The 22,819-nt window shown below is 33.6% G+C and overlaps 1 protein-coding gene across 3 annotated transcripts in view; it reads left to right on the top strand.

Annotated features, from left to right (window-relative positions):
- The window catches only part of GLS (glutaminase), a 78,184-nt gene that overhangs the window by 24,653 nt on the left and 30,712 nt on the right, over positions 1 to 22,819 (top strand). For all 3 annotated transcript variants that reach the window (XM_082690495.1, XM_082690496.1, XM_082690497.1), the window contains exons 7-13: positions 4,230 to 4,288; positions 12,288 to 12,320; positions 12,412 to 12,470; positions 15,870 to 15,936; positions 16,471 to 16,521; positions 18,934 to 19,110; positions 21,000 to 21,131. In XM_082690495.1, the coding sequence (XP_082546621.1) occupies positions 4,230 to 4,288; positions 12,288 to 12,320; positions 12,412 to 12,470; positions 15,870 to 15,936; positions 16,471 to 16,521; positions 18,934 to 19,110; positions 21,000 to 21,131 (578 nt within the window). The remainder of the gene's footprint in view (positions 1 to 4,229; positions 4,289 to 12,287; positions 12,321 to 12,411; positions 12,471 to 15,869; positions 15,937 to 16,470; positions 16,522 to 18,933; positions 19,111 to 20,999; positions 21,132 to 22,819) is intronic.

The following is a 22,819-nucleotide window of genomic DNA, read 5'->3' as shown; positions in this document are numbered from 1 at the left end:
TTTTACCTTGATAGTCTTTGATATTTTTCCAAGCCGGTCTAGGAGCCTCAGAAGTAACGGGAAAATGAAGGCCTCACTGTGCCACTTCTGCATAGATTCTATGCTCTAAAGTTTTGGTTTTAAACTAGCCCCAGATAAAAACAATCTGTCCATCTTCTTCATACCTAAAACTTCAAGGGTAGATTTATGATGAAACTATACACTTCATATATGTCTGTGCTTCTAGCATTATAAAATTTTAAAAAATATGTGTGTTAATATTCTTCTAACTTTGTAAGATTGTGGTAAGTTAAGATTAATGTGAATATAATAAAAAAATACAGTACTCTTAACGTCAGTAGTTTTACAGTGTTCTTACAGCATAAAAACATTTTAGTCCATTTAGTGGTAGAGAGTTGGTCTGAGACTTTCTGTCAAGAAGTAGGTTACTTGATGGACATAATCAGTTTTTAGAAACAGCTGTCACCTAGTGAAGTCTTTTTCTATCTTACAGTAGAAATTAGATTAATTAACAATTACTTACATAGCCTTCTTCCACTCTGTTAACAGCTTGTGCAGGGTAAATGGATGTTGGTTCTTTGAGTAACTTATGTAGCTAATACTAACGGATATGGCAGCAGTTAGACATCTATCTAATATGTACAGACAAAATACAAACTCTTATCTTACAGGTGTGTAATTGACAGAAGCCAAAATATATATGTTGGTTTATATTGTGAAAGATTTGAGAAAGAAAAGTGTTGAACTAATTTACATGAGGAAGACAGGACTGAATCTTATATAGGAAGAACAAAGTTTGGGTGGTTGGGTAAGTGGGCACTGCAGGATTAAACTTCATGTAGAATATACCTTAATTTTTATATTGCCCTTTAAAATTCTAGTATAATACTTAAAATGTAAATATTCGTATCAAACTGAAATGAATACATTTTAGTTCTTTAGTATGTACATTAGCAACCTTTGACATAACCTCAGTTATGATCCACATCTTTTAAGGTTTGTATGCTTAGCAGTTGGAGAACTTTTGCTAGTGTAATATAATGCATGTTTAGTCACTTTGGAGAATAAATACTTGCTAAAATTAAACAGTTTTGTGCATTCTAGTTAAAAGTGCTCCTAACTTTCATATGTTGCCCTTGTCCATTTTGTCATTATACCAAGCTAATTTTTGTCATTACTTCAGATGGTAGATTAATTAGCTTAAGTGTTACTTCTGCTGTCATGAGTATTTTTTAAATCAAAGTTCTAAATAGAACCTTTCAATTCTCCCCTCCTACCTAGAGTGGAGCAGGAAGCAAGTAGATTTTATAGTCATGGGTTTTAGACTGAGGTTTTAGACTGCAGTAAAGCTGGTGTTATATTATAGTATCTGGTATATTTCCAAACATTGAGGTGTCTGGCTTTTGAGCCAAAGGCAGAGAGAGCAGTTGCTTACATCTGAAAATTGCAGCGTCATGCCATGAAATGGTTTAATGTTCTTTGAAAGGTCGTCTTAAATGTAGCTGATGTGATATTTGCAGAATATTTATAATTTAGATAATATTAAATGCACACATTTATGTGTTACCATTGGAATATACACATTAGCTGCCTCCTAAAGGCTCTAGAGCCTGAACATGATAATACCAAAAGACCATGAAAGGGCAGACACAGAAACAGCTACACAAACATAAATATAAACTAATGTAGCACAGGCTGATCTCTGTATTGTTTTCTGTCTGTATCTTTTTTTTTTTTCCAGGTGAATAATACTGGAAATTTTTTGTTTCTTGGCTCCCTCTTGCCACGTAGTACTTTTCTTTGACAGTAGTTGCTCTCATTTTGTGTGACCTAGAGAAGGCAGACTTTTCTTAGTGGGATTTGGGATAGGTGAACTCTTGATTGTAAGTACTCTGATATTATACTAAATTTTAACATTTGGAGCCAATCATCATCATGAGTAACCCAAAATGTACAGTGTTTAAACCATAGCTGCTAAATCACACTGTTGATCTTACATTGAGGGTAAACTGGTAAACTGTCAATCACCTAATATTCTGTCTGTATTTGTTTAAAATTAAAAAAATTTAACGGTGCTATTGGGAGATACTTCTCATGCCATATAATTCACCCATTTAGAGTGTAGAGTTCAGTGGCTTTTAGTGTATTAATAGGGTTGTACAGCCATTACCACAATCCATTCTGGGACACTTTTGCCCAAAATGATACCCTGTACCTATTAGCAGTGAACATCCATTTCTCTCCCGCCCCTGGCGACTAGTAATCTATTTTCTGTCTCTATAGATTAGCTTGCTCGGGGGTGCCTGGGTGGCTCTGTCATGACTTTTTCTGCTCAGGTCATGATCGTGATCGCAGGGTCTGAGATCCAGTCCTGTGTGCTTAAGATTCTTTCTCTCCCTCCCAACCCCCAGCTTGCTGACTCACTCTCTTAAAGAAAAAGATGATTTGCCTGTTCTGGATATTTTATATAAATGGAATCCTATGATATTTGGTCTTTTATGACTGGCCTGTTGTACTTAGTGTATTAAAGTGCTCTCATGTGGTAGATTGCATCTGTACTTTGCTTTTTAAAAAAATGCATTGAAGAACGCTCTTCAATGCATGTGCTATGGTGAGTGCTGAGAAGTGTGTAAGCCTGACGATTCACAAACTGTACCCCTAGGGCAAATAATACATTTTATGTTAATAAAATAATAACAAAATAATAATAAAAAACAAACCCGATACTCTCCTATTTATGATTTATAAAACAAGACAATGATTAATAGAATTAGAAAAAAAATTGTTGAATAACATTGCATTGTATGGGTAATAATACCACAATAAAAATAATCACATTGTGTTTAGACATTCATCAGTTGACAGGACATTTAAATTGTTTTTCGCCTTTTGACTATTACATATAATGCTGCTGTGAGCATTGGTTTGCAAATTTTCATGTGCATGTATTTATTTATTTTCTATTTTTTGGTTATATACCTGGGAATGGAATTGCTCAGTCATATGGAAACTGTTTAATTCTTGAAGAACTGCCAGGCTGTTCTCCAGAGCTCAGAGTTATTTAGTTATAGATTACTTTTACAGAAGGCAACTTGCTTAAAATTTAAGAAGAATAATAATTATGTAGTTAGTGAATTCTGTTGAATTATCAAGTTAGATATGAATTTGTTCCCCCCAAAATAAATCACTACCACAGATAGATAAAATAGGAATTGTGCTTTCAGATAAATGTTGTCAATGTCCTCAGGCATTAATATTTGGCATTTGTGCCATGCCAAATATTTCAGTTGAGGCTTGAAATTCTATTTGTTCTAAGAATTAAAAGAGATAGGATTTTGGATGAACTTAAATTTTAAGTATTTTTAAGATAAATACATCTTTATTGTCAGGAAATATAGAAAAGTAGAGAATATCATTTAAATCTCATATAATATTTTTATCATAGGTATATCTCTTTATAGTGTTTGTGTTTTGTTTTTCTGCATATGTATATGAGTATTCATAAAAACAAAAATAAAGCAATTTTTTAAAAAGATTTTATTTATTTGATGGCAAGAGCACAGGTAAGCAGGCGGTAGACAGAAAAAGAAGATGAAGCAGCCCAGCAGAGAGCCCAGTGCGAGGCTAATCCCCCGACCCCAGGATCATGACCTGAGCCGAGGGCAGATGCTTAACCAACTGAGCCACCCCGGTGTCCCCAAAATAAGGCATTTTAAAAAGCAAAAGTGGTTTCATACTAGAGGTGCTGCTTTCAAGGTCATTTTTTAACAATATTATCGGAGCGCATCAGGGTGTGCCATTCACAGTTAAGCATTTCATGTGTTTTGCTTCGTTCAGAAATGATGACTCACTGAGGTGTTGATGTTCTTTATTACTCCCAACATACAGTGGGAAAACTGAGGCACAGCGAAGTTCAATTACTTGCCCACATTCAAATAGCTAGTAAATCGTAGAGTTAGGAAATTTTGATGTGCTTTTGTACTGCTATTCATTGTCTTTCAATACATAGGAATCTTTGTTTTCCTATATGATTATTATAGAAATATATTATTGGTTTGATAAGTAAATGACTTAAATGCATTCTTTCACCCTCTCTTTCCCCTGCCAAAAAAAAAGACTAATGATATCTTACATAAAGAAAATAGATATATATTCGCTGGAAATACCTATGCATCATGGAAAATGATATCAAGTATTTGAAATGATGCTGTTGTTTTTATATTTTACAGATAAGCCACACAATCCTATGGTAAATGCTGGTGCAATTGTTGTGACTTCATTAATAAAGGTAAAATGTTGACAATTCCTTTTAACCTAGTAAGTTTTTAAAAATAACTAAGGCATAAAGATGAATCTTGGATTATTTATGTAGAACTATGAAAAGTTTTTTAAAAAATCTTATGGTATAAAGCTAAAATTCTTATTTATTTAAAAATAAATAATACAGTCTCAAGGACGAAATTAAAAAACAGATGACTCACTGTAGAGTTACTCAGTTACCCTTGACCTGAAGATCTGGCAAAAATTCAAAAAGAAGTCTCTGCTGAACAATAGGCACAGGGTTTTTCTTCTTAAAGTTTTGATATTTTTTTCTTCCCTTTCCTTTTGGCTCTTGGAAAATAAACAGATGTAAACACAGTTAAAAGCGTTTTACTGTTAACTGTTTGTCATCAGCATATGTAGGAACAAATGTTTTGGTACTTTGTTAAGACAAAGTACATTTACCCTTGAATATTCCGAAGTCCTACTACTCTCAGGAGCTACATTCATGATTTTCATTTGAACTTCTTTCATTTGTTTTGCTTATTATCATAACTAAAATAAGTAAGACTTATTCCAATTATTAAGTTATATTATTTTTCTTATGTATTGTTTTACATTGTATGTTTTGATTGTTTTAGTGTCTGGTTTGCCTTAATAATTGGAAGCTCTAATGTTGTTTGGAATAAGTATTTGAAAATGATTTGAGTGCGTGATACTATTTAGATTTTTAATTTCTAATTATAAATTTCATTTATATTCAAATAAATCTCATTTATGTTTGGAACACTTGTATACTTCTTCAGTGAATCTGTGTTTATCTCTTCCAAGCATAAAAAGACATAGCAACCTGGCTTTGTAGATGCATTAGTGAGGATGGGATACCCTGGTTACGTAAGGAATATTTGGGCCTTTGGCCGAATTAATAAAAATATACCTAATTTCTATACTGGAAATCCTTTTTAATAAATTTTATATGTTCATGAGAAAAGGCTTTCAAATAGAAGACTACTGTCGTAAGAATTATGTATGTTTAGTTGTTATTTTAGGACAAATACTTTATAAGCATTGGTCCACTTAATCCTTGTGACTCTAGTGAGGTAGGTATTATAGCCAAGGATTATTCTTTAATGTAATTCATTTAGAAGACTATGAAAATTTTTATTTTGCCCATTATAATATTTAGCTATACATAACTGTTTTACCTAAGATAAAAGTCGTCAGTTTGAGGTGAAAGAATATTTGTTTATTGTAGAAAATTTTAATACAAATCTGTGCTAGCCACAGTCCTTCCTTCAGGTAGTTTGCTTACCTTGTAGTGTGAGATGGACACAAGTATAAATGGGTCCTTACAATGAAATTCAGTGAACACTGCGATGAGAGAAAATCTCATTAATAATTGTTTAGATTTGAACAAGTAACAAATAAGAAGTAAAGAAAGTTACAATAACACAACCTACGTATTAGTGCTTGCTTGATGAGAAAAACCACTAGAATGGTTCTGAACCCTTTTTGGGTCTTCCCAGAAAAATGTTCACTTAATGATGATTTTATATCAACTAAGGAGTTTACAGACCCTTCGAACCTGATCTGTGAGTCCAAGTTGAAGAACTCTTATATTGGAGAAAGAGTAACATAGCACACCAGTAGTAATATTTTCAGGAAAGGGCATGTATAAATGATTAAAGGAAGCTTTCCTTAACTGCATGCATTTAAACATCTTTTGTTTAATGATTCATGGGTTTCATATACTATGCTGAAATGCTGCATGTAAGTGCATGTCTGGTCACATCACAGCATCACTTCCTCCGTTTCACTTCCCATGTGCAGTCATGAGCCGTAAAAGTCACATTGAGCCACATTAATATGAAACAGTGAAAAAAACGCATGTACACAACATAAATGTGGTTCAGTGTCCAACAGTGCAAAAGTTTAACTGAGTCATCTTGTATTTATAAATTGGATCAGTGATTTTAAATATATAAACATTTTTAATTTACTGGCAAAGTTGAAAATGCAGCTTTGGGATATAGTTCATATTTAAGGTCACTTTCTTGGAATGTTTTGTTTTTAGAAGTGTTTCACAAGTTTCTTTCTCTTTCTTTAATGAAGTTCATCTAGGTCTTGGAGGGGTAAGCTTCATCTCCCTCTGTAAAACTGACTGTCCTAGAATGTAATACTTCTTTAGACTGTTTTTTTTTTTTTTTCCTAAAGAATTCAAAACTCCTCTAAAAATCTGTATGTGATCTGTGAAGGTCGTATGATCACATATTTATGAATTGGTAATCGAAACTGAGGTAACAAAACAGTAGCTGAAAGGGTCTTCAGGTTTAGCCTACTTACTTTATGCAGCGAGGAAACAGGGTCTAGAAAGGGATTGACAGCAGCAGAGCCGGGCCTGAGCTAAATCTGGTTTGTTTGCACTTCATTACAGTTCACTCTACCATATTTAATGTAGGTGTTTGCTGCTTCTCTTGATGACATCTTTGTCTCTACCTAGCATGGTTATATTGTCCAAAAAGCAGGAATTTTATTTTCTTAATTTTAACTGGCTCAAAAGATAATTTATTGGCTTAAAAGTCACATCTGATTTTTAGTGGGTGTAATACGGTCATTCTTTGGACATTATTCAGTACCTGCTATCTGTAAGGAACTAATGATTTCTCGGGAGCTTGCATTTGAATATCCAAAGCGTGGATATTTTACCATGGCTACTAGATGTGAATTTTATTTTTTAGCTCTTGTAGTTGATGATGGTAAGGATGGTTTTTTATTTTTTTTCAAACTTCATGTGGTGCTATTAAAACCTTCTCCTCGTGTTAGTCTTCTCCCACCCCACCCCAAAAATTAAGTAGAGTCTTTAGTAAGACTCTTCATTTCTTAATTTTGTAGTATTGATATTTTTTCCTTGTAGGATTGGAGATGATCCTCAGGAAATGGGGGAAGAGGCAGAGCAAATGTTCAAAAGGATTAGCAGATTGTGGAAAAGAGGAGGATTTGGACAGAAGGAACCTGTTGCATAAATTCTTAACTACTAAACTTATAGGAAAACTCCAATATTTAAAATTTTAAACAAAGCTTATATAGGTAAATACCTTCAAAAAAACCAAATGTCATTTTGTACTTAAAATGCACATAATTTAAACGACTATAAAATTAATACCTTTTATTTCTTTGCGGTAACTCCTAAGTTTAAAGGAACACTTTCTGATGCAGTTTGTTTTATCTGATGATGGTAATATGGTTGCTTTGTTTAAAAGGAAGAGTAAAAATAAATTTGAAAGGAGCACAGTTAACTCTGGATGAAATAGCAGTATATGTATGTGATTTTTTTCTTTGCAATGGTAAAACTTCACCTAGATTTAGTTTGAAAGTTAAGATCTTCAGGTAACTTGAGGGCTGGGGTGGGAGAAGAGGACAACAGACTGGAAGAGAATCGCCGTAATTCTGCTTTTGTATATAAAGGTAACGCATAAGTTACATTCTCTTCTGTGTTTATGTCTCTCCTTATTCTGGTGGTATTTTCCAGTTTTTGTCATTTAAAGAAGCCTGATTTAAAAAAATTTTAAAAAATCAGAAATATTTTTAAATTTAAAAAAACAGATTTTTTTTTCTTTTTAAAAGACAATTCAATCATTCTCCATGAAAATAGGATAAATTTAGTTAGTATGTATGTAGTGCTCAGTTTGGTTATGTTAGCAGCAACCTTTTGGATGTGCTTGTGAGCCACACTTTTAAGGTGGTTTATGGCTCTGGGGAGCTCAGGGTGATGCCTTGGATTTGGTGATTTTATTGTGTTATTTTATTCACTCCAGGTTTATATCAGATTGAATTGTTTGAGGTTTTTTTAATGAAAGGCAAATAATTTATTGCCAACAGAACTTTTTATATTTAGGGTTAATTTAGATAATACTAGATTTAGAATATTATTTTTTACCTGTAATATCTACTGTGACTCCTCAAGTATTATTTAGCTGTAAAGCATTTTCTGTGGTAAGATTAAACTAAGAGTATTCTGTAAAATCATTTTCAGTTACTTCTTTTTGCCTCTTTTATGCCTATTTCCTTTGCGATTGCTAATTTTCCATTGGCTTTTACACCTCCATACTTTATGAATGAAATCAAGTGATATACTTACAAAATAACTGATTAATGCATGGACTTCAAATGAATCATTTTTATATTAAATTTATTAACGTATATCCCTGTTAACAGTAATATTTTCACCTGTGTCTTAATGTATAATTCATAATTGAATTCAGGAGTATGTTTGTTATAGAAACAGGCTATAAAAACACTTCTACCATGGTTAATTTAATTCTTTTAACAGCCAGTGTTTAAAACTCTGTGCCTGTTTATCACATTTTCATTCATAACGTTTTCTTTAATGAAATGGAAATTCCTTAAGTTAGTGTAGGTATGTTTACAGAGAAACTAGTTTGTATACTTTTCTAGTCTCTGGAACCGATTACTACTGTTTTCAAACAAAACTTGGTTTGCTTTTTAAAAATCCTTTGATCTCCAGGTTCCTGTAAGTCTTTTTTAACATATGAAAATCCCTTTAGAAACTTTCTTTATCTCTAGCCATGGACACAATTTAAATGTATATTGTCAGTCACTCCTTACAGTTGCAGTGCAGCTCCTTCTGCCCATGAGGACTGTCCTCTTCCTTTAATAAAAACACTTTCTCACACACACCAAAAGAAAAAAAAATTTTCATTTGGGGAATGTATTTTCTCCAATTTATTATTATTATTTTTTTTAGTTTTCCTAATGCACTTACTATGTATCACTATAACTTTTTCTAGAATTAAAGTAGCATATCTAATAATGCTTGTAGAGTGACTTAAAACTGGTCTGAGCGTATTCCTGTTACGGGAATTTTTTTTTTTCAAGAGATAAAGGGGCATTAATAGTTTGACTATCAGTTTCCAAATTTCAGTTTTCATATGTGTCTTTCTTAAAATTAGTCTGCCTTTGGTCCAGATATTTCCTTCCAGTTTTCATAAGAAGGCATACTTCTCATGCATCCCAAATTTTACTATAGTGCACTGCTTTAGGTTGTAAAAACCTCTTGGGCACCAACAAAAAAGAACATTTTGAAATATTAGAGTCAGTGGTATTGAGGATATGAATCATTGCAAAGAGTGGAACAACCCTTTGTATACGAGGTTGTTCCTAGGTCTTTGGTTTCAACAAAATGGACAGAGGATCTGATCAAGTTGTTAGTGAGAGCATGAAGTGTAAGTTTAAAGGATGGGTTGACTTTTTTTTTTTTTTTTTTAAGACTTTATTTATTTATTTGACAGAGAGAGATCACAAGTTGATGGAGAGGCAGGCAGAGAGAAAGAGAGAGAGGGAAGCAGGCTCCCTGCCAAGCAGAGAGCCTGATGCGGGACTCGATCCCAGGACCCTGAGATCATGACCTGAGCCTAAGGCATCGGCTTAACCCACTGAGCCACCCAGGCGCCCCATGGGTTGACTTTTATATGTAAAGAGCCTAGTGGTATTGCCATAACAAAACCTTCCCTATTTCAATCTACTCCTCTGTTGTCAGCAGGATTTCTCAACTCATACATCTGGAAAATTTTAAATAGGAATATTTAATTTCTTAATTTTAGCTGTAGAAAGTAATAGCTGTAAATTAAGATGGGACATTATTAACAAATAAGCATTTTTTTCTTCAAATTTTTGTGAAAAATTTCAAACATATACAAAATAAAGATGATAATATAACCAGCCCCCAGGTACCCATTCCTGGCTTCTAATTTTCATAACATCTCTTCTTCCTCCCCTCTGTACCCCACTACTAGATAATGATGATGGATTTTGTTTTTACAGTTTACATTTTTGCTTTTGGGGGTTTTACTCTAGTTTATTTTTTATGTGTGCTTTTTCTTTCACATCTTTGCACAGTTTTTTTGTTTGTTTGTTTTTAGAAATTAACATTTTATAATGAAATATATCCCTGAGATACACCGAATCCTCCTGAGAGATACAGGGGCAAATATATTTTATTGACTTAAATTAAATACTGTTTTCAGGGTAGATAGTAAGAACAAACATTAATCAAGTGCTTTTACATTTAAATGGGGGAAGTTTTGGGGAGAGACTTTCTTGGGTCAACAAAAATCAGTGAGATACTTTATTTTACTTATTTATATAATCTGCCTAGGACATTTCAAATAGCTTATCCAAAATGTTATATAACGATTGACGTTCGTAAATACCAGTTGTTTTTTAAAAAGAGCATAGAAGCAAAACTCCGTTATGCTTTAATTTAGTAAGCTGCAAAGTACACCAAGCATGTGACCATAGTCTAGAGTTGAAAGGTTTTTTTTTCTGTTCTTTTTATTAAACATGACAGCTAAATAAAGCAAATTTGTATTTGTTTTGTAGGGACAGTTTAGGTCAGAGAATGAAAGTTCAGTATAACCTGTCTATTTTACATTGATTAATTGTATAATGGTAATTACCCATGTAACATCCCAATGCAAATGCTGACATCATTTTCCAAAAGAGTTGTGTTTTTTTTTTTGTTTTTTTGTTTTTTTTGTGCTTTCTCAAAGGTTAAAAAGGTTTTTGTGGTTTAAATGTTGTTACATATTTTACAGCATTAGGATCTATGGAATATTTTGACAACTGCAACAGTTCAATGAAGTTGGTAATTTCTTCTTTTAATTATTTTTCATTGAACACCTTTGGACTTACATTTCTACATTTTGAATTCTGGTGTATTATAAGGAAAGAAAACTTAAAATATGTCAAAAGGCACTTTAGAGAAAATACATAGATAGTGATTACAATATGGCTGTAGCTAAATTATTCTTACCTTGTTTAAGCTTTGCTAATGCCTAATTTTGATGAAATAGTCTGTTCTTTTCAGCTACTGATTGTATATGTGATTGACATCCTTTCTTAAATAAGTTGATTTGTAAGGTTTCATGGATTATCAGCCACATCCTAGTCCACTTGTAAAGTGGAGAATGAACCTGGCTATATTCAGTTCAATAATTCTGTGGTACAGATTTTCCCCCTCATAATAAAATTTGAAAGTGTATAATGTTTTAGAATTTTTGAGGGTAAAGTTAAAAAATTTGTTTAAAAATTTTTAGTTGTCAAATTATTTTAAACCTGTTTTGAAAATTAGAGATGTATTGTTTCTTTTGGGTGCACATCACCAATTAATACGTTTGATTTCAGATCTACATCTTACTGCTTTGTAAACTTCGCCGAGGTAAAATGAAACCATTTGGCTACTTGAACTGATCTACGTTACATAGGTTTTTCCAATTGACATTGCAGTAGCTGACATACCAGAAATAGCAGTGACGAAACAATACATCTTCCATGCTCTGAATTGGCATAATGCTAAATTCAAATGTAGCTAATTTTCTTAGAGACTATGGAATATATGTTTTCTTAGTTCAAGTATTGTTAAAACATTTGAGATGTGAAAGGTAGAGCTTTCTTTACACTAGCAGAATGTATTCAGAATGTTTGCATATACTAGGATTATAAAAGTTTAGTTAGTTTTGCAACATAACTCATTTTTCTAACTCTAATACTGGTTTAAGATTATTTTAAAAATATAAGTAGATCGTTCTAAATTGAAAACCATAATTTATAAATACTCAATTCTTTTCTAAGGGTGAAACTTTATTTTAAGTTTTTTTAAAATATGAAATTAAATAACATACATTCTAGAATATTGTGTGTTGTCCTGAAAGTTAAGGGAACTTGGGGTAACTAAAATTCTGTAACTTTTGGTTGGGTAAAGATATACTTAAAATAAAGCATTCCCTTCGTAATTCAGATCCATTCTCAACATATTGGTGTTAATAAAAGAATGTGTAGAAAGTTTATGTAAATATTAAATTATTTTAGAGTATTTCCTAGTGTTAAAAGTACTAATGCACAGTATATTAATCATAATGATAGCAGTTTGAAATTTTGGTACTATATTCACTTAAAACTTAACTGTGGGGTGATGTTGATATTAACATTTATGTCTCATTTCTTTGCAGCAAGGAGTGAATAATGCTGAAAAATTTGACTATGTAAGTACAATATGGAATTCAGTTTTTGTGCTATATTTATATTCCTTATGTATTTGTTTTTTGACTAGCACTTTCTAATTTCGGTTTATAGGTGATGCAGTTTTTGAATAAGATGGCTGGCAATGAATATGTTGGATTCAGTAATGCAACGTGAGTTCTGATTTGTGGCTTAAGTTTTTTATAATAGGCCAGGCCTCTTTAAATTAACAAACGTAACTAGATTATAGAATTCTATTTTAAATGCTTTCTTGTCCCACTTCTCTCCCTCCTTTTCCCACCCCTCTCCCTGTTGTAATACACAGTATACTTCGAGTTGGTCCTAGGGTTTACTTCAGGGAGTAAATAAATGCTTTCAACAGTTTTGATAAACTTCTTGTGGGTAATTATAGAGTTAGAAGGGAACCCAACTGTACCTTAAATTACTGGTAATTAGGGATACCTGGGTGGCTCCTTCGGCTCAGGTCAAGATTGCAGGGTCCTGGGATTGAGTCCCACACCCTGGTCCTTGCTCAGCAGGGAGCCTGCTTCTCTCTCTGCCTGCCACTCCTCCTGCTTGTGTATTCTCTCTCTCTCTGACAAATAAAGTCTTTTTAAAAAATTGCTGATAGTTACTGTGGGTTTTTTTGTTTTGTTTTTTGTGGGTTTTTTTGCCTATGATACATGTTTTATGTCTCTCTCTCTCTTTAAAGAATTTATTTATTTACTCATTTTGAGAGCAAGAGAGCATGTGTGAGCTGGGGTGGGGGCAGGGGAGCAGAGGGAGAGGGACAAACTGACTCTGGGCTGAACAAGGAACCCATCTTGGGGTCAGTTCCCATGGCCCCGAGGTTATGACTGAGCAGAAAGTAAGAGTTGGACACTTAACTGTGAGCCACCCAGGTGCCCCGGTCTTACCTCTCTCAGTTTTTCTGCCTGGCTAACTTGACTTTGACCCCAAGTTTTAAATTTTGAAATTGGCCAGTCTACAGAAAAGTTGAAAGAATAAACAATGAATATCTGGATATTTTCTGATTAATATTTTGTCTCGTTTGCTTTTCCTCAACCTCTTTCTTTAAATAGAGGTATTTAAAAAGATGTGTATCTCTTTCTATGTGTACATATATGTAAATATACATGATTATGATGGGATTATTTTCCTGAAGTTATAGAACAACATTTCACCCTTAAATAACTCAACGTGTGTATTCTAAGAATAAGGACAGTCTCCTACATAATCACAACACCATCAACAAATTTAAGGTCACTAACATTAATTTAAAAATATCTTCGGGGCGCCTCGGTGGCTCAGTGGGTTAAGCCGCTGCCTTCGGCTCGGGTCGTGATCTCAGGGTCCTGGGATCGAGTCCTGCATCGGGCTCTCTGCTCAGCAGGAGCCTGCTTCCTCCTCTCTCTCTCTGCCTGCCTCTCTGCCTGCTTGTGATCTCTCTCTGTCAAATAAATAAATAAAAATCTTAAAAAAAAAAAAATTATCTTCAATATGTAAATGTCCCCAACTGTCCCCTAAATGCCTGTTATAGCCTTTTTTCCCCAGGAATTAATTAAGGTTCATGCAAGGCATTTTTGTCTCTTTTGCTTTATTGAAATGGAAGATATCCCCCTGCCCTAAACCCTTGCTTCATAAAATTTTATTAAATGGTTTTCTTTGAGGAGTGCCAATCACTTTTTTTACCAAGTAGGAATTAACTAACTTTCTCTGTGAAGGACCAGATAGTAAATATTTCAGACTTATGGGCCATAGAGACTCTGTTTCAACTACTCATTTCTACTGTTTTGGTAAGAAAGTAGCTATAGACAATATGCGGTGGTGTTCCAAGAAACTTTATTTATGAAAATAGGCAGCAGGCTACATCTGGCCCATGGGCTATAGTGGATATTTTCCATTTTGAATAGGTCTGTTGTTTCCTGTGGTTAGATAAAGCTGAAACAGTTTTGTCATGACTGCTAACTAGGTGATACTTTGTACTACATGTTTCAGGAGGCAAAAATTTTCTGCTGTACCAACTTTTATTCATCTGCTTAAATATCTTTTCCCAGAAGTTTTTCGTGAATCGCATCTCAGCTCTCTCCTGTGGTCTCATATTACCATAATTAATTGAGCTTACTCTTTATCTCTCTGTCCCATCACTGCTGTTAGACTCTGATCTCCGTTAGACCTGGATAGAATATCTTCCGGTTCACTTTTGTATTCCTGTTACCTGGCAGATAATAGGCACTTGATTTAGTGTTTGTTGAACAGAGCCAGTGCTGGGCAGAATGGTCATTGCTGAGTAGTTACTGCACTGTGCTGATTTTTTTTAAAGGCATGGCAGGTTGACAAGTTTATTTTCCAGAGCTTTTCCACATTCAGCATTGTTTTTCTGACCACAGAAACATTAAAACGTGTAGTTAGAGGGGACTGCCACCCCCACCTCCATGATTGATAATACAAAGTGTGTCACCCATGTTTCCTCTTGTCAGCAGCCTTCTGGAAACTTGGAGGTTGATTTCTCAAATGTACTGCAAATTAAATCTGTCTAAAATTAAAACTCATTCTTTTTCTTCTCAAACTGCTCTTTGCTCCCATCAGTTGATATCATGATCCTTTCAGTAGACTGCATTAGAAATCTAGACTTTTGTACCAGACTTCATCCCCCTGTTTCTCCTCTTTCCCATCAGGTTGGAAGATTTGCTGAACTGCTCTCATATGTTTGATTGCTCCTCTCCTTCCATTCCTATCACCACTACCTAAGTTCAGGCTTTCAGTGGCTCTTAACACTCCAGTCTCCTAATAACATCAGTCCTCCTTTTTTTTCCCTTTTCCCAAACTGATGTTAGAGTTATCCTTCCAAAGTGTAGATCTTCCTAGGTAATTTGATTGGAAGCCTTTAAGCTTTCATTTTGTTGACAGTTAGGAGCCATTTTTAGCATTTATCGGTCTTGATAATGTGGTTCTAGTCTCCTTTGTTAGTTCGATGTTTCTCCACTCTTTTCCATGAACCCTGTTTCCCAGATACATCAGAATATGTGCCATTCTTCAGTGAAATTCTGTCTTTTAAACGTTTTACCTTTGTGCTACATGGAATTTGCCACTGCCTAGGCTTCCCCCTGAAATCTGTTAATCCAACAAATGCTGAAAGGCCCATTTCATTTGTCCCTCTCTCAGTGAAATGTCCATTCATTCCCTCAGTTGGAATTGATTATTATACTTTTTGAGGATCCAGAAGATTCTGCAACTTTTTAGTATATTTTTTAATGGCGGAATATTTGATAATTTTAAAATTAGCTTCTTTATTCACAAAATATGGAGATTAGAAAGGGCGTACCTCATCACTTCAGTCCTTTTACAGCTGAGGAAGTTAAGGCTACAAGAATTGTCGCTTAAATGACTTCCTCAAGACACATAGCTCGCCTATTTGACAGAACTGGGACTGGAACCTAGCAGTCTTTACTCTTGGATCAGTGTTCTTTATACTGTACTTTGCTATATAAATTAAACTACAGAACAATCATACTCTTATACGAAATAAGTAGAGAAATTTTCTAAATAGAGTAATTTTCTTTTCTTCCTAGGTTTCAGTCTGAAAGAGAAAGTGGAGATCGAAACTTTGCAATAGGATATTACCTAAAAGAAAAAAAGGTTTTTGAATTTTTGTTTCTATTTCAAATTATTTTATTTAGTAAAATACATTGGGATGTATGCTAAGAACTCAGCAACAACTTATAAGCAACTACCTATTGCTATTTAAGTGCAGAAATTTTTACAAAACACTCTTGAGGTTAATGGTGTCAAAATGGTAATAATATTAAATTGATTTAAAATCTGGCAGTATTCAAGTATTTGACTAGTTTTATTAATGCAACTTTTGCTTGAGGATTAGCCTATTTTTCCAAAGTGTAATGCCAGACTATTGTTGATTAAATTTGTTTCTTAAATTTTAAGAGTGGTCCAGTAACTTAGTTTATGAATTATGAATCCGTTTATAGTATTAAGAAATCTGTATATGATGTAGTTTTATTTTATTGTTCTTCATTATTTCATGTTTATACTGTTTATAAATTATGTGCTGTTTTCTCAAGGTGAAACATTTGTGTACATTTTAAATTTAATCTTTATGTGTCTTTTAGTTATGTGCATATATTCTTGTCTTTAATTGCCCTTCTGTTTTTTCAGTGTTTTCCAGAAGGCACAGACATGGTTGGTATATTAGACTTCTATTTCCAGGTAATATACTTTACTGTATGAATTGTGTATATAAATAGGTATATCACACTTTGCAGAATCATGGCTTCAGGTTAAGATAGAATACATTTACCATTGACCTTCCCAAAAAAGCCTTCGTAAAAGATAATTTCATGTCTTTTTCTCCTAAAATGTCATGCCTCAGAATGTAAGAGGGAGTTTTTTCCTGTAAAAACACTATATTTAAGAAGTGTCAAAAATGATGTATAACTCTAGAAATTCACTTGTCCTTATTTAAACTAAGCTGACTTCTTAGCTTTTCAATTTTGGAGAATTTATTTGTTTATCAGAGGGTTTATATTCAGCATCTTGAAGAGGCAGTTTCTTGGTTGGTTTAATTCATTTTTGCAGTGTCATATGATGGGTTTTTTTCTTAGTTAAAGTAGCTCTCCGCATTCATGAGAGAGGTGGGCCACACATATAATCTGTGGTTATAGAACTTGGTTTTAAATAACCTTCCAGGACAGCTCTCTTTTCTCCCTGTGTTTTCAGTTCATTTCATTCCTACAGATACAGTAACATTGGAGCCTCCGATGGGTTATCATATCAAGCTACATAGTAACAAATTACTTTCCATTGATTTCTAGTTAACCTTACATTTATCTGTCTGTACAAGATGTGCTTGAATTTAGAATTAGTGGTCATCTTCAAGAATATATAAGGAAGATTGATAATGAAGTAGATTTTGATGGCAGTTTGTCACCTGCTATAATGTAAAGAGTTGTGAATCGAGAATCCAGACTATCAATATAAAATCAAGGTCTAATCTGGCCACTTTTTAAACATGTGACCTAATTTCAGTTACTTAGACCTTGTTTTATTATGTATAGCACATGTTTACCCTAACTTTCTGCATTACATTGAAGATAATATGAGATGATATGTGTGAAATTCCTTTGAATCCAAAAGGTATTATATATAGTATCATATTTACTTATACCCAGTAGCCCTATTTTTTGCCCTAGCCCGTATGAATTTATTCCATACATTAATGCTTCTTTTCCTTTGGTATACATACTTTACTTTGGCTATTACAGCCTAGGTGCTACTAATCTACTGTGAAATGCCTATACTTCTGGGCAAAAAATTAAGAGAAGACCTTAGAAGCCTTACTTTTTTGGAGAAGGGCTACATGTAATTGAACATCCATCAGGGTATCAGGAAAGCACTTTCAGATTGGGATTTGTAAAATTAGTAGTGTATCATTTTATGACAAACAAAATTCCAATTAATACCAAGTATAAATTGGGAAATGATCATTGGAATTTAAATCTTACTTATTTTAGAAAGTTTCATGATTAAGTCTGCTGTAAGTCTTTGCTGTCTGGGTCGTATAGTAATTAGGTTTTCTAGTTTTGAAGAAATAGGGAAGAGATTTTAATACAAATAAAAGTAAAAGTCAGACAAAAAGTGGCTCCCCGTCAGTTTCCTAATGCACTGTAGCTAATTTTCCTCTTGCTCTCCCAAACTCCTTTGTGCCTCTTGTAGAATCTTGAACTATGGATAAGGAAAGCTTACACTTTGAGAACCTAGTCTTTTCCTCCTGTTCCCTCTTCCTATCTTCTCTTCTGCTTACTCCCCTTCACCCACAGTTTTGGTTACTATAAAGGAAAAGTAAAATGGAGCATATTTTTATTGTTTACATTTTACGGGTAAATTTGGGTTTGCTATGATAAACTGTTTCCATTATTTTGACTGTATTTAAATGTGAAAATTCTAAACTATACTGCACCTAGACTTTGCCTTTTTTTATTGATTATAATTTATCCAGCACCCATAATCAGTATCAAAGAAATATTTGAATATTGATAAGTGACTTAAAAGGTAGCGTTTTGATTTAGGCACACAGAATATCCAGGCTAGAGCCATCTTAGAGTTTTCTTCCCTTAATTTTTTACATATAGCTACAAAGGGATGCTGAACTTTGCCATAGTGAAATGTCAGGCATTTTAGCATTTTTTCCTTGAGTGGTAATTTCTCATGTAGGTGCTGTCTATCATACTACTCGTGTATGTTGCTTTATCTTAAAAATATATCATGGCTCCTTTTTCTTTTGATTTAAAAACAATTGTTAGAAAGTGTTAATATTTAAACAACTTTTAATATCATTTGGGCCGTTACAAATGTTAGTGCTTAGGGGCTGGCTCTTCCTATCCTAGTTTTGCTGTTAGAAGACTATGTAACTGGGCAAATTGGGATAAACCTTAAAGGGGCTTGAACTTTGTTCAAATTAAAATCTTTGGAATGATATTAAGTTATATTAAAATAATTCCCTTAGAAGAAAGATTTCAGATCTGTATAAAATACCAGATGAAACAGATTACCTTAGAAGTCAACTGCAGTACAAAAAATAGTGTGAATTTAGATTTTCAGACAGTTTTTTCTTCCTTTTAGTTATGCTCCATTGAAGTAACTTGTGAATCAGCCAGTGTGATGGCTGCAACGCTGGCTAACGGAGGTTTCTGTCCGATTACTGGGGAGAGAGTACTGAGCCCTGAAGCAGTTCGGAATACGCTGAGTTTGATGCACTCCTGTGGCATGTATGATTTCTCAGGGCAGTTTGCTTTCCATGTAAGTAATTGTTTGATCTCAGTTTTCTACTGCAAGAAACTAGTCTGGACTAGTTCTTTTAAAAATACAGTTTGAACTTTGGTTCTAAAGCTGAACAAAAAACAAGAGAGACTTGTTTTCAAGGTTAATTTGTTACAGACTTGGTAAGGAAAAGAGTTAAGCAGTCTACCAGATATTCTTGAGTACTTGAAGTTTAATTTATAGAACCGCATGACTTCTACTTTTAAGGCATTCCAATGTGCACGGTTAGTATAGACTTTCTTTGCTTTTTCTTAATATTTAGCATTATGGTGATTACATACACTCAAGAACTCCTTATGTTCAGAAGGTGCACATAATTGTGATGTTTAACATCTTTGGTTATTGTCGTAGATATTTTAAAGCACTTGAAGTATATTTAACAAAAATATACTGCATAAAGCTCTGTTGTGCCCTTGTGACATTTGTGTACACTTGTGAAATCTATAGACTTTCTTACTCATGCTTATGTGAAGACATAATGCCCTAAAAAAATTTTACTTGAAATTTTTTAAACAGAAAAATGGAGAAATGCATTTAATGTGTTATGTACTACTCAACTTCAGTAATTATCAATGCATGACCAATGTTGTTTATCTTTATTTCATACTCTTGCTGTAGTTTAATATGTAATTCTAAATGATAAGGACGTTTTTTAAAAAACCATAGCAGCATTATTACATTTAAAAAGATAAAAACAACTTAGTCTTTTAATAGCATCAAAATATTTAATGTTCACCTGATCTGGATTGTCTTATAAATTATTTTCTAGTTTGACTTGGGTTGCAAATAAGGGGCATACACTGTGATTGGTTGTATCTCCCTTTATTATTATTTTTAAAATCTGTGTTCTCCCCCTTGGCCTTTCTTTTTTCTTGTTTTTAGTTGAAAAAACTGGGTCATTTATCCTGTACAGTTCCTCACAGTCTAGATTTTGTTTATTTTATCCATACCATTGTTCTTTGTATCTTGCATTCCTGGTAAATTGGTATATCCCATTCAGGTGATTTTTTTTTTTTCCTTAGGTTTTATGCAAGATTAGTTCTAGCAATAGATACTCGATATCAGAATGTTAGTAAGCCATTAGTGCATACTGCCCTGATGATATTAATACTGTCTTTTATCAGAGTTACTGTCAAGTATAGAATGCAAACTTAAAAGTTTTGAAGAGGATTAGTTTAAATTACCATCTTACTTGTCTTCCTCAGACAGTTCTCTGACAGTATATCAGAGAATCTTTCTTTTTTTTCAGTTTTTTAAAATTTTTAAAGATTTTATTTATTTGACAGAGAGACATAGCAAGAGAAGGAATGCAAGCAGGGGGTAGAGAGGGAACACAAGCAGTGGGAGAGGGAGAAGTAGGCTCCCTCCAGCAGGGAGCCCAATGTGGGGCTTGATCCTAGGACCCTGGGGTCATGACCTGAGCTGAAGGCAGATGCTAATGACTGAGCCACCCCTACAGAGAATCTTTTAAGAAGCTATAATTTTTCATTGTTCTCTAGTCATAGAATATCTTTTTCAAAGTAACTTTTTATACTTGAATTCATATTTACTATAGAATTAAAAAATAATAGGCCAAGAGACTAAAATAAAAACATGCATAGCCCCACAATTTATGATGTAATGGACTTTAATCCTTAGAGTATATCTTTTCAAATTTTTTTATATTCAAATATATTTCAGCTCTAATAGTGTTTTCTCATTTATTCCTTATATACATGTTGAAAGATACTTTTCCACAACATTTGTAATGTTAGAATTCTGTATGTATGTAAACCAAAATTTTTAAGCCGATTCCCTTATTGTTGGACGTACCCTCTCTTTTTTAAAAAATGTTAACATGAATATCTTTCTCTTCAAATTATTTTCAGGTTGGTCTTCCTGCAAAATCCGGAGTTGCTGGGGGCATTCTTTTAGTTGTGCCCAATGTCATGGGCATGATGTGCTGGTCTCCTCCTCTGGACAAGATGGGCAACAGTGTTAAGGGAATTCATTTCTGTCATGTAAGCAAATTTTCGTAATGAAAATAATGGTCATATAAGTGGAACATCCAGTGATTCCATTTTTTAAATTTTTGATTGCAATATAGTTAATATATGATGATATATATGAGTTTCAGGGTACAATATAGTGATTCAGTAATTCTGTACATGATCCATTGTTCATCATGATAAGTGCAGTCTTAATCCCCTTCACCTATTTCACCCATCTCCCTACCCACCTCTCTGGTAAGCAGCAGTTCTCTATAGTTGAGTCCATTTTTAGTTTATCTCTTTTTTTTCCCCCCTCTTTATTTGTTTTATTTCTTAAATTCTACAAACAAGTGAAATCATATGCTATTTTTCTTTCTCTGACTGGCTTACTTTACTCAGTATTATACTCTGGATCCATCCATGTTATAGCCAAATGGAAAGATTTCATTCTTCTTTACGGCTGAATAATATTCCATTGTGTATGTATATACACATCACTTCTTTATTCCATGTATCTGTCAGCGGCACTTGGGCTCTTTCCATAGTTTGGCGATTGTAAATAATGCTCCAGTAAACATAGGGGTGCATATATCCCTTCAAATTAGTGTTTTCGTATTTTGGGGATAAATGCCAAATAGAGTGATTACTGGATATAGGATAGTTCTTTCTTAACATTTTTTTTAGACTTTTTAAGGACACGTCATACTGTTTTCCATAGTGGCTGCGCCAGTTTACATGCCAGTCAACAGTGCACAAAGGTTCCTTTTTCTCCACATCCTCACCAACACTTGTTTCTTTAGTTTCTGATTTTAGCCATTCTGAGAAGTGTGAAGTACTACCTCATTGTGGTTTTGATTTGCATTACCCTGGCGATGAGTGATGTTGAGCATCTTTTCATGTGTCTGTTGGCCATCTGCATGTCTTTGGAGAAATGTCTGTTCATGTCTTCTGCCCATTTGGTAATCAGATAATTTGATTTTTGGGTGTTCAGTTGTATCAGTTCCTTACATATTTTAGATACTAACCCTTTATTTTAATAGGTAATTTTGAGGTATCTTCTCCCTTTTATTAGGTTGTTTTTAGTTTGGTTGATTGTTTCCTTTGCTGTGCAGAAACTTTATTTTGATGTAGTCCCAATACTTTATTTTTGCTTTTGTTTTCTTTGCTTCAGGAGACATACCTAGAAAGAAGTTGGCTGTAGTTCCTTAATCCATTTTGAGTTGATTTTTGTGTATGGTGTAAGAAAATGGTCCACTTTCATTATTTTGCATGTAGTTGTCTAGTTTCCCTAACACCACTTATTGAAGAGTCTGTCTTTTTAAACCATTACATATTCTTTCCTACTTTGTCAAAGATTAGTTGACCATATAATTATGGGCTTAATTCCGAATGTTTTGTTCTGTTTCATTGATATCTGTGTCTGTTTTTGTGTCTGCACCATGCTGTTTTATTATGGCTTCATAATATAACTTGAAGTCTGGAATTGTGATACCTTGGTTTTGTTCTTCTTTTTTAAGATTGCTTTGGCTATTTAGAGTCTTTTGTGGGTTTTATGCAAATTTCAGGCTTGTTTGTTCTAGTTCTATGAAAAATGCTTTTGGTATTTCGATAGAATTACATTAAATCTGTAGACTGCTTTGAGTAGTGTAGACATCTTAACAATATTTGTTCTTCCATTCCATGAGCATGGAATGTCTTTTCCATTGCTTTGTGTCATT

This window comes from Mustela nivalis (genome assembly GCF_964662115.1).
Source record: "Mustela nivalis genome assembly, chromosome: 11".
NCBI classification, from domain to species: Eukaryota; Metazoa; Chordata; class Mammalia; order Carnivora; family Mustelidae; genus Mustela; species Mustela nivalis.
This window is presented reverse-complemented; position numbering and strand designations above follow the sequence as displayed.